This window comes from Myotis yumanensis, unplaced genomic scaffold, assembly GCF_028538775.1.
Source record: "Myotis yumanensis isolate MYYU_CA2020_CCGP unplaced genomic scaffold, mMyoYum1.0.hap1 SCAF_5, whole genome shotgun sequence".
Taxonomy (NCBI): domain Eukaryota; kingdom Metazoa; phylum Chordata; class Mammalia; order Chiroptera; family Vespertilionidae; genus Myotis; species Myotis yumanensis.
The window spans coordinates 81,474,497-81,487,397 of record NW_027223756.1 but is presented as its reverse complement, the minus strand read 5'-3'; the positions used below and the strand labels follow the sequence as shown (position 1 = coordinate 81,487,397).

Here is a 12,901-nt window from a genome sequence, read left to right as displayed (position 1 = left end):
ATGTCGCTGCAAGCCTGGGACTGGGAGGATGAGGACATGGAGAGCATGGGGCCCATGTCCTCCATGGGCAGCTTTTGCCAATCCATGAGCGAGTGTGATGTGGAGGACTACATGAATGCCAGGTCCCGGGCCCTCGAGTCAGAGTCTGACCGTCTGTACAGCAGCACCGCGTCCTCCAGCACTTTAAATGCTGACGTGCCCCAGGTGGTCCCCTGCAAATTCATCATCTCACTGGCCTTCCCCGAGATTGTGAGTAAGTGCCGGAGCCGAACCCCAACACTCTATCAAAAGGAGGTGGACAGGGAGAAGCATCCATCAGACCATCAAACCTCAGAGGGAAGGTAGGGGAGGGTGGGGGTGAGGGGGACAGATCAACCAAAGGACTTGTAGGCATGCATATAAACCTAACCAATGGACATAGTCAACAGGGAGGTGAGGGCATGAGTGAGGGGAGGGGGGTCAATGGGAGGATAAGGACACATATGTAATACCTTAATCAATCAATAAAATAAAATAAAATAAAAAGGGGGTAGACTAATGGCCTTCTGCCAGGAGGTTAGGACACACATGCTCCCTCCCCGGCTCTCCCAAGTAGGGTGGTAGATTCCAGGAGCCAAGATCAGGAAAGAAGGTGCCATTTTAGGAGGCCCACAGTGGTTGTGCGGTCTTCACATACTTAATCCACTCCATAACCCTAAGAAGTGGATGGTGTTAGATCTGCTTTTTGCAGACGAAGAAATGGCAGAGAGGTTAAGGCCTTGGGTTCCATAAACTAATGGAGCATCACCTAGTTTCCTTATTTAAAATGCAGATTCTCAGGTGTATGAATTTCCGAGTGTAAAGGTAAATTGATGGACCATTACTGCCACAAGGCGGTGTGACAAACCCAAACAAGCTCCCCGATCCATTGGCTTCAACCAGGAACCCCTTTGGTTGTCTGGATCACAGGGTAGCTGCTCCAGCCTGAGCTCCCTGCAGTGGTTCAGCTGCGCTTCACGTGTCTGTCACCCTCCTTCTGGGCACGTGGGCTGATCCAGACACATTCACATTATGGAAAAGCAGACGGCCAGCCCAGTCACCACGCACTCGGTCTTCTGGCACCTCCCACCTGCTAACATTTTATTGGCCGAAGCAAGTCATCTGGTTGAATTCCAAGATGAGGGGCAGAAAAAAAGTACTCCACTTTTATATACCCTTTTTGTCTACGCAAACTATACCCCTCCCCCCCCCCCCCCCCCCCACACACACACCATGATGATTAATTTCCGCTTCTCTTTGTAGTTGTCAACTGTGGGTTTCAGATATTTTGGAGACTATTTGCTTAGGTGTCTCCCCTGTTTAGAACGGATCAATCTTCTTGGTGAATTGAACTTTCTGTTCTAATGTGGTGACCTCCTCTATCCATTATGATGCTTTTAGCTTGGGTCTATTGATATCAGAGCCCAGAAAAGACTGGTGGCAAATACCAACTAAAAGAAAATTGGTGTTTATTTGATCACCTTCAACCTTCCGTCTCCTACAGCATCTCCTAGACTTGTTTTTTCTTATTTGGGTTCTTCTTCAAAAGACATTTACAAAGTAGATCTCGATGCAGCAAAAGTTGATGAGGCCTTGCATGTCTGAGAGTCTTTTATATTAATTTATTTTTCCAATTACTCCTGACATGCAATAGCACATTAGATTCCAGTGTAGAATGTAATGATTAGACATTTATATACCTTACAAAGTGATCACCATGATAAGTCCAGCACCCATCTGATACCATGCATCATTATTTACAATGTTATTGACTATTTCCTATGCTTTACATCCCCATGACTACTTTCATAACTGACAATTTGTACTTAATTCCTTTTATATTTTCACTCAATCCCTCCCATCTGGTGCCCATCAATTTGTTCTCTGTATCTAGGAATTTATTTCTGGTTTGTTTGTTCATTTATTTTGCTTTGTAGAGTCTTATATCCACCCAAAGACATGTCCTCCTTAAGGGACATGTCTTTATCCTTAGCTGGGTATAAAATTCTAGTTTTGATGTTTTTTCCCTTCGATATCTGAGTATTTATGAATTTGTTTATAATGTTTATACAAATTATTTTTAAGAGAAATAAGATGCTACAATACTTTTCTAAAATTTGCTTTAAAAAATTGACAGTGTCTTAGATGTCTTAGGAAATGAGCGTACTTGTTTTGACTTTGCTGATATTTTGTTTGAAACACCTAATAGTATGTTTCTAAGTTATCCTACCCTTTATTGGTGAACATTTGTTTGCAAATGTTTTCTGTTATAATCCTGCAGTAGCCCTCCTTGTGTGCACCCTTCTGTTCAGGTGTGTGGGCACTTCTGTAGCCTGAATTTCAAGAAGTGGAATTGCTGGGCTTACGGTACAGCGGGCCCTTGAATAATGTTGTTTCGTTCGATGTCATTTCATTACAACATTGATGAGGTGCCGTAAAACCTTAACTCTTGTTTTTATCACTTAGCCTATGGTAAAATTGGTTTCATTATATGTGGTTTTATTTGTAGTCCAGAACCTATCAATGATATTGAGGACTTACTGTATGCATTTATATTTTTTATAGATACTGTCCAATTTCTCACCAAATGGGGTTGTAGCAATGTTTTCTTCCTGTTGATGGGAGGGTCTTTATATCCTTGGATTGAATCAGAACACGAACCTGGGAAACGCAGCAAGCTTTATGATTAGTTGCACCTTCCCAAGCAAGTCTAATGCCTACCAACCTTTATTCCAAACTCTGCACAAAAGCTAACTCTGCTGGTGGCTCACAATTAATTCAGAAGCAGTCTCCTGGGTTCTCTTGAGTGTTAAAAAAAACAAACAACTTGAGATTTTAAAACTTCAGCTTTAAATATAGTCATCACGTTTTTATAGGATAAAATTTAGATTAAATATTTATGGAGCTTCGAAAGCAACTTCTCCTGGTGTGCAAAGGCTAGCCTAGAGGGCAAGGGCAGGCAGTGGAGGCCCTGATCTCTGGTGAAGCCCGTCCTTACTTTCTGCATCCTTTCCCCATCCGCCCCACGCTGTGCAGCTGTGCGCATGAGGTTTTGCTGGGCTTTGCCCTCTGCCTGCGATGCCTGCCAGCTTCCCTTCTACTGGACTCTGCTGAGGTCCCCTCAGGGGCTCCCCCCACCCTCCCAGCAGAGTTCACCCCAGCCTCCTCTGCTGTTCTTCAGGACCTGCCTTATACTGCCGGGGTGGCACAAGTCATATGTGCTGTGATTTGTGTTTTACTTTACTGCTGAGACTAGGGGGAGGCAGGTGCGGTGCCTACGGTGAAAAAATATAAGGAGACAATCACTCTCAGAGTCATGCACTGAAATCATGCACCCTTGTGCCTAGTCCTAGTCCAGAGTAGCCTGCCACTCCGCTGGCTAGGAGAGCCCCCCAGGCCAGGCAGGCGGTGTGGGAACTGCGAGGGTAAAACAAGACTCATTAAATCTGTATCTTCTAGGTCCGAAGAGAAAATTCGTAAGTTTGCTCGAAAAATACAGGAAACACTCCAAAATGGAAAAATCTGTTGTAAAGGGTCATCGTATCTACCACATTGAGTATTTCCTTCTGCCAGAGGATAAAGAGCCTAAAATCATGGACATAGTGGTGTTTCCAACGGTGGTCAAATTGTTCATGGAAACGGGAGTAAAGGTGTGCGTGTGTGCGTGTGCATGTTTGTGTGTGTGTGTGTGTGTGTGTGTGTGTGTGTGTGTAGCCTCCCATATAGCATACAACCCAATACTCACTACACAAAATGTACTTGTTTCCCCTGGAAGTTGCTAAAAATGCAGGATCTTGGGCCCCGCCCCAGACCTACCGAATGAGAATCTGCATTAACCTCATAATACCCATTACGTGGTTTTTTCTTTAGATATTTTTACCTTGTACTTTCTTTAGTGTTTCAAAGGTTTTTGTAGCTCCTGCAATTTCTCTCTTTGTGTGCATGTGAGGAAATGTGTGCACACCTGCCTGCCTGCACACACACACACACACACACACACACTCCTGCCTGCGGTCCAGCTGGGATTGTAGTCACTGGGAAGGACACTCTTTTGTAGGTAATTTCTTTAACTTAATTTTTTTTCCAAGGAACCCAGAGTGTGACAGGGCCCAGCCCATGACACCCATTTCCCGGTGTGATTTGGAACCTGGGAGAGAGCCAGACACAGAGGCCAGACAGGTGGAGAGCAGGGCCAGGCCTCCCTGTCAGTGGGGGGAGGCTGGCAGAGGCGGGTCCTCCGGGCTGCTGAGCCTCCCACTGAAAGCCTCTTGGTATTTTTCCTCACAGACGATGAAGCCACGTCAGGAAGGAAGCAAAGTCTGGGTGTCATGGACCCAAAGGTTTAACATCAACGTGACAAAGGAATTACTCAAGAAAATCAATTTCCACAAAATAACCTTGAGGCTCTGGGACACTACGGACAGGATTTCCAAAAAAATCAGGTTTTATCCAATAAAGCCTTCTGCCTACTCAGAAGATGGGGGATCTTTTGGTGAGTCAGGGATCCGTGTTTTATTTTAAATGTTTCTAGGGGGTGTGGCTTCTCACCAGTAACAGGAGAGAAGCCGGCGTCCCCTCGACCTCCTTTTCCTGGGCTCCCGCTGTTTCTGTGTCAGCGGTATGTCAGCCCTCCAGTATCCTCGGCTGTGGAAGAGCCTCCTGCTCTCTGCGTGCAAGCACATTAGCCACCAACTCCCCCTCTGCCACCTCAAGGGACTTCCTGTCCCTGGGCGGTGCTCACATAGTCACCCACACCAAGCCTCGCTCCCTGGATGAGTATTGTGTGTTCGCTGAAAAAAAAAATTAGAGGATACCAAGAAACAAGAGAAAACTTTTTAAAGTTCCCACCACCCCGAGACACCATGTTAGCGTTTTCACACGGTGAAGCTCTTACGTGTGTGAAAGGATTTCAAGTCTCCTTTGAATTCCCCTCGAAGGAGAGTGCTGGAAGGAGTAGAACAACCCAGGCTTTGAAGGCAGACAGCTGAATTCCATCCTGTCTCTGTCTTATACTAGCTGGTGGCCTTGGGTACCTACTTCCGCTAATCAGATGCCCAGAGCAGGGCAGTGGGCGTGGTCCCCCACACCCCTCCAGACACAAACAAAAGGGGAGTGTGCGTTGACTCTAGAACTTTTAAAAACAATAACAGCCCAGCCAGGGTGGCTCAGTGGTTGAGTGTCGACCTATGAACCAGGAGGTCACGGTTCAATTCCTAGTCAGGGCACATGCCCAGGTTGCAGGCTTGGTCCCCAGGGTGGGGCGTGCAGGAGGCAGCCAATCAATGATTCTCTCTCATCAGTGATGTTTCTATCTCTCTCTCCCTCTCCCTTCCTCTCTGAAATCAATAAAAAAATACAAAAATACAAAATTAAATAAATGAAAACTATAGTAAAAGGCTGCCAATTAAACGATGCCATGACATTAATTATACAGAGTCATCCCCATTTTGGAGATGTTAAAAGGTAAAAGCCATGAGCCTCTGAGAGCACTTGGAGTGTGGTACTATTGCTTCTGCTGGTGGCTTGCAGGGAAGTACAAGTTTTCTGATTTGACAGTAAGCACAGCAAGACTGTCACTTGCTGGGAGCAAATGGCAGCGCCACAATCAGTTACTTGTAACTTGAAAATCTGCCCTTTCTCTGGGTTTAAAGCCCCCCTCTCAAGGAGCCTTTGTGATGATAGGTGCTTAGGGCTTCCAGATACACACACACACACACACACACACACACACACACACTAGAGGCCTGGTGCACGAATTTGTGCACAAGTGGAGTCTGGCTGGCAGGGGGAAGGGGCCATGGGCAGTTGGCCGGCCATCCCCACCCTTGGTCAAAGTCCAGGTTGAACTCCCAGTCAAACTCCCAATCAAGGGGACAATTTGCATATTAGCCTTTTATTATATAGGATATACTAGAGGCCCAATGCACAAAATTCATGCAAGAGTAGGCCTTCCTTCTGTCAGCTGCTGGCTCCAGCTTCCCTCTGGCACCCAGAACCCTGGCTTCCCTTGCAGCCTGGGCTTTGTCTGGAAGGTCTTCCAGAAGGACATCCAGTCTAATTAGCATATTACCCTTTTATTATGATAGATTGATTTCAGAGAGGAAAGGAGAGGAAGAAAGAGATAGAAACATCAATGATGAGAGAGAATCATTGATTGGCTGTCTCCTGCATGCCCCCTAATGGGGACCGAACCCACAACCCAGGCATGTGACCTTGACCCAAATCAAACCAGGGACCCTTCAGTCCACAGGCTGACACTCTACCCACTGAGCCAAACCAGCTACGACAGGGCTTCCAGCTTTTAATATTTCATTTGCATCCAGGGTTTTTTTACCCCTGGCACCACTGGCATTTGGGTCTGATCCTTCCTTGTTATGGGACTGTCCTGTGCATTGGAGCATGTCTGGCAGCATCTCTTGCTGTCAAAAGTAGCCTCCCAGTTGTGACAATCAAGAATTTCTTCGGACATTGTCCGCTGATGGGAGTGGGGGACAAAACTACCCCTTGCTGGTAACCACTGGTTTGTATGTAAACTACTAATTGTAGGGTTCCTGTGTGAGAACATCGGATTCAAGTGGACTTTTCTCACTTGTACCAAAGAAAGACCCAGGACCTGAAAGTGTGGGCTCTAAACCACTTGCATTAGATGCACTGGGAGTGCTGCCTGAAGGCAGGTTCCAGGCCTGTCCCAGAGCTGCTGAGCAGAATTTCTGGTAAACATCTGTCCGGCAGGGGGCTCACATTGAAGCAGAGGTGCTGGGGTGTGTGTATGAAGATGGCTTCCTGCAGAAGGGGCCACGGGAGCCAAGGTTGGAAGCGTAAATGGAGTCAGCTGGCCAGAAAACGAAGGAGGAAGGGTGTTGTAGGCCCTGCTGGGTGGGGCCACAGGCCCTTTGCTTCGCCTTCTTGAAATAAGAGCACCTGCCTTTCTTCGAACCTTGTCCAAGCTTAGTGTCCTCTGCATCTGTTTAGCGATTTTTTTCTATTACAAAAATCAGTGTATGTTTGCTTTGAAAAAAATTTAGAAATAGACTAGCTCAAAGAAGAAGAAATTGAAGATCATCTGATGCCTGACCACAGAGAGCCGTTGCTAACATTTCCCCGTCACTGTCTATGTGGGTACAAAATGTTAACAAAAATGACTCTACTACACATGTTGTCTTAAGTCCTGCCTTTTATCACTTAAAAACTTTCTTCTGGAAAGTACGTATGGTAGTGCAGAACTACCATATGAGGTTTGTTATCCAGGAGATATGAAATGTATTTGAATACACTGTAGGTCACGTGCCAGAATTTGTTAGCTTTCAGTCTGCTGGTGTTGAACTGGAGCATGCCAGTCAAGAGTTCGCATTTCTCTTCTATAAAATCTGCTCCATCTCTTGGTGTCTCGGTATTGGATAAAAATTACCTCATTCTTGAAGCCCCCCAAGTCACAGTTGACTCCTGCTACGTCCTCAGCTCTTGGCCACCCACCCACTGACACCCCGTTGGTGTCCCTGCCTGTGTGTTATTCTCTGAGCTTCTCTCCCTCGGCTGGCTCTTTGCACACCCAGCTCTATTCCTGCCTCCTCTCTTCTGTCATTGTTCCATGACCTTTCTACATCACCCTTTACCCTGGCACTTCATTACTCTGCAATTTTTTTATGGTTTGCCAGTGACTTAGGGGAGAACAAGTCTGATCTGAGTCCAGCCTTGAAGGCACCTTATCATTTATTCCCCAAGGCTCCTTTCTCATTGCCTCTCCCACACCATACCTGGTCCATCCCCTGGGCCCTGAAGAGACGAGGCTTTTCCTCATGGCAGGGCCAGCCTTCGGGCATCTGGTATAGGGAGGGGGCCCTTAGCCCCATTTCTTTCTCCAAAGTTTTTAGCCATCCTTCAGCACGACCCGATTTCACTTCTTTGTCCCCACATCTTTCTTAGAGCTCCCATCATCTCCACTCATTCATTCCCTTCCTCTGCGCACTCATCATTCCACACATGCTGGTTGCTGCCATGCGTAAGCCAAGCCCCACTTTGACAGAAGTGACCGACATGCATGAAGGGTCATCTCCACGCTGGGGACAAATGCTCGGGGTGTAGTCCTGACTTTGCTCAGGCCAGTTCTCGGCCCCGGGACAGTTACCTGAGTGTCATGTGTGAAATGGGGGAGTGGGAATGCTCTCCTTCAAGTGAACTGTGATGATTACATGGAATAGTATATATCCAGCACTTAGAGGTCTTATCTGGGAGAAGCCATTGCCTGTGGAGGTTTGAGTCTCCTGGTATTTTGAAGCAGCCCCCTAAGCAACAACTCCAGGAGGCCCGGAGCCTGATCTCTCTTCCCCGTTGCTCCATCTCCAACACCCACAGAGCCATTGTCACATCGTAGGCATCCAGCAAGTCCTTCTGGTTGATTGAATCAATGATTCTTTTTTCATCCTGCGTTCCAGAGGAAGTGAAACATTTGTTTTCAAATGAGAAGACACCATCCGAACAAAGCAGTCCGGCCAAAAATGAGTGGAGCCAGGCGTATGACCCGGTAAAGACAGCCAGAGTAGGAAAACCCATAAAGTCTTTACATGGTGAGTAGAGATGACTGTTGTGGACGAGCTGAGTGAAGACGGTGGCAGGGAGAGCGACGGACGGGTGATGCTGCTGTAGTGTGTGTGTGCCCCGGTACCTTTGCCTTCTATCTACTGGCCGCTCTGTTGGTGCCAAAGCAAACTGCTCCCTGCACACCTCACTTTTTGTTGCGGATTTTTTTTTCTTTCTTTCTTTTTTGTCTATGTTGTGGCTTACAAAAAACACCTTCTAACGGTAGAAGTTATATGTGTGTTTTTTAGAAAATTCAGTGAAGTTAAAAAGTACCAAACAAACAGGGAAAATGACCTCTAATTCCATCACTAGGAACAAGCATGGCCATATTTAGGTTTATCAGAGCCTTTCTCTAAGATTTTTTTTTGACATAGATAAAGTTATCCTGGACACATATTGTGTGTTCTGAGAGTAATGTGTCATTACATGCACTTTCCAATGTCCTTCAGAACCTTCCATAAACTTTATTTGTGGTGGCTAAATAATATCTCATCTGCTGGTAATGCTATAATTGCTTACTCATTCCTTATAGGTGGGAACTTAGGAAGCCAGAAGTGTTTTGAGTATTTTCTAATGTAAACAGTGTGAAGTAGACAGTTGAATAGATAGTAGGCATTTCTTCTTTTTTTTTCTTCTCTTTGTGGGGTATTACATAAAAAAATGGAGGCCTCCTCTTGCCTTCATTTGTCCAAATAATTATAATTAGTTTGCATAATTCAATCACTTACTCATTTATTATTGACAAACCCTTTTACTTGTGCTCGCCACATACAGGCCTTCTGTCTGAGGCTGGCATCACAAAATGTGGAAGGACCCTCATTTCTTGGTGAACTAGTTTGGAACAAGATGTTGGGAGACATTTGCTAATAAATATTACCAGGTCTCACCCAGCAGTGCCTGAAGCTTTTCCCAAGAATATCGAGGGGAAGAAAAAGCTACTCAGATGGGAAGATCTTGCTACAGTTGGATAAGGAAGGACTCATGGTGTTTGGGGGAGTGGCAGTGGAGCCCTGTCTTGTACTAGTCCTACAGACTCCCACCATGAGCCATGTAGATTTTTAAAAATATATTTTTACTGATTTCAGAGAGGAAGGGAGAGAGAGAGAGAGAGAGAGATAGAAACATCAATGATGAGAGAGAATCATTGATTGGCTGCCCCATGCACGCCCCACACTGAGAATCAAGCCTGCAACCTGGGCATGTGCCCTTGACCAGAATCAAACCAGAGACTCTTCAGTCCACAGGCCAATCGATGCTCTATCCATTGAGCCAAATCAGCTAAGGCTGAGCCATGTAGATTTTTAGTAAATTCAGTTACTAGGGGGCTCGTGCAATCCAGGTGAAGTTAAAGGAGAGCTTGTGTTTATGAGCACGTTTTACGTCCGACACTGCACTTTGGCATGTGTTACTTTATCTCCTGTAATATTCATAATGATCACTGTGAGGTGGTGTTACTATCTCCATTTGCTACACAAGGTGACTGAGTGGTTAAAGTAATTTGCACCAAGTTCTAAAACCAGAATTCTTGGGAATCTTGGGAGTGTGATCCCAACCAACACCTCAGATCACTGTGTTCACAGCCCTTGCTGGCTGAGGGTGCAATGGCTCTTGGGGCCTCTTGGAGCCTAGGAAGGGCCTGGAGAAGGAGTTTCCATGGATGCTGTGGGGACCATGGGTAGAATGGAGCCCAGCTGCTGGCTTGGGGGAATGGGATGGGTACAACCAAGTCAAAATGTCATTTAAATATCTTAATTTAAAAAATGTGTTCTGCATTGAATTATAGATTAATTTGGGAGGAATTGACATTTTTACATTGAGAAGTCCTCCCATCCCTGATCATGCTATATCATTTCACCTAATTCAGGTCCTCCTTTATGACTTTCTTAATAGAGTTTATTCTTTCTTCTTCTTATAAACACTGTGGGATAATTCCTATAAATGAATTCCTGGATATTTTTAAATTCCAGTTACTTTTATTAAAAATATATATTATTTTCCATCATGCAGGGTGGGCAAAAGGAGGCAACATTACAGGTGTATGGAAACACAGTTTATTCTTGTAGTGTTATTTTGTAATTATTGAATTACTTTCCAAATGAACAACTATAAACCTACTTTTCCCCACCCTGTATTTTCTAGTTGGTTAGAAGTTGATAGTACAAGTGTGGTCCACAGCCCAATAGCACCAGCGTTACTGGAGAGCCTGTGAAATGTGGGCTCTCAGGCCCATCCCAGGCTTACTAAACCATAATCTGTATTTTATTTAACAAAACTCCCAGGTAATTCATGTGCATATTGACATTTGAGAAACATTGGGTTAGAGACATGCAATGCTATATTTTTAATTTGTCTACATTTAGTCCAATAAATAGATTCTTAGATCTCTCTGGTCCCTGGTTTTTTCACCTTTTTATTTATTTTTCTCTTTGTGAATTTTTCAAGTGGAGCATTTCAGGAATACCAACTATTTCTTTGGGAGGAGCAACAGTGATGGAGATGAAGGAATTAATTGAGAGACTATTATTTAGCAGCTTAACAAACATAATATAAAAGCAAAACTTTCAAAGTAGGATTGGGTTTTGGAATTTTATAATATAACTAGACTTAGAAGAATTATAAAATACTTCTATAAGATTCTTTGATATCTGACCAAATGTTACTCCAAATAAAAGGATACTACGCATACTTTCAACTTATCCATTCTATCTCACCTCATCCATCCATTCCCGCCACCCACCCATCCATCCATCCACCCACCCACCCATCCATCCATCCATTCATTTAATTCCATTCCATTCCATTTACTTTACCTGCATTACCCCATCTATCCACCCCTTCCCACTCTTCCATTATTTTTGTGTTCTTGATCCATGGTGTTGTGAATATGGGAAACATGAAAATCGCTAATGTCTACTGGAGACGTTCAAGCAAATAATTACAATTCTATGTGATAGATGCTATGTTAGGGGTAGGTATGTAGTATGTTGGGGAAGCATGAAAGAGTGGAGGAAAGACTCTATTTGGAAGATAGGAAGCTGTTTGCTTATTGTGGAATGAGGGATAGAACATCCCAGGTAGTAGGAACTGCTCACCAGTTTTTCACAAGCAGCAGGGTTTCCAGATGGAGGTAGAAAATTCTAGAGCCAGTGCCCTGGCAGCCTGCTGTGAGGGCCATTTCCCATTCATTCAGCTGTAACTGCTCCAAGTCACTTCCTTAGCTCCCAATCAGTCCATCTGCTTTCCCTGGTTCTGATGCTACGCTGACCTGACGCTGCAGAGGAGTGACTGCTTGAGTCAGGCTCTGTACGAGGTGCTGGAAACACAATTGATAAGATTCTTCCCTGTGTTTAAGGCCCTGAAAGACTAGTCCACACTTTCATATCTGAACATCTCTCAGCTTGTTCTGAGTTCTCCCTTTTACAGATTAAACAGCCCCACTCCTTCTTCTGTTCTTTACGCATTTTAATGAGATCTTCCAACCATCCTTTTTACTTTTAAATAAAGATAGAAAAGTACACAGAAAAATATGACAATGTACCCACAATTTAGGTCAGTGATGGTGAACCTTTGAGCTCGGCGTGTCAGCATTTTGAAAAATCCTAACTTAACTCTGGTGCCGTGTCACATAAGACATTTTTTTATATTTGCAACCATAGTAAAACAAAGACTTATATTTTTGATATTTATTTTATATATTTAAATGGCATTTAACAAAGAAAAATCAACCAAAAAAATGAGTTCGCGTGTCACCTCTGACACGCGTGTCATAGGTTCGCCATCACTGATTTAGGTGTTACTATTTTGCTATATTTCCTTCTTCTCTTTCTTGTTCTTTCTTCTTTTTTTAAGAAATAAAGGATTACAGATATAGTTGAAGTCACCTTTGCATACTGTACTTTTAAGAAGTATACTGGCTCTGGCTGGTGTGGCCCAGTGGTTTGAGCATCAGCCACGCAGGGTGACAGGTTTGCTCCTGCCCCCAGTCAGGGCTTGTGCAGGAGGCAACCAGTGGATGTGTCCCTCACATTGATGTTTCTCTCTCTCTCTCTCCCCCCTCCCTTCCAATCTCACTGAAAAGCAATGGGGAAAAAAATATCCTCTGGTCAGGATTTACAAAAGAAATAAATAAACAAGCAAAAGTATACTGTCACCTTGCCCTGGCCAGCATGGCTCGGTGCTTAGAATGTTGGGGTTTGATTCAGGTCAAAGGAACATACCTGGGCTGCAGGTTCGATACCTGGCCCTAGTCGGGGGGTGTGTGGGAGGCAACTATCTGATGTGTCTCTCTTACATTGATGTTTCTCTC

The 12,901-nt window shown here is 44.6% G+C and overlaps 1 protein-coding gene across 1 annotated transcript in view; it reads left to right on the top strand.

Annotated features, from left to right (window-relative positions):
- CFAP92 (cilia and flagella associated protein 92 (putative)) overlaps positions 1-12,901 on the top strand; it is a 38,342-nt gene continuing 25,441 nt past the window's right edge. Inside the window, 4 exon segments of the mRNA XM_070416973.1 lie at positions 1-253; positions 3,478-3,668; positions 4,306-4,527; positions 11,038-11,161. Coding sequence (XP_070273074.1) covers positions 1-253; positions 3,478-3,668; positions 4,306-4,527; positions 11,038-11,161 — 790 coding nt within the window.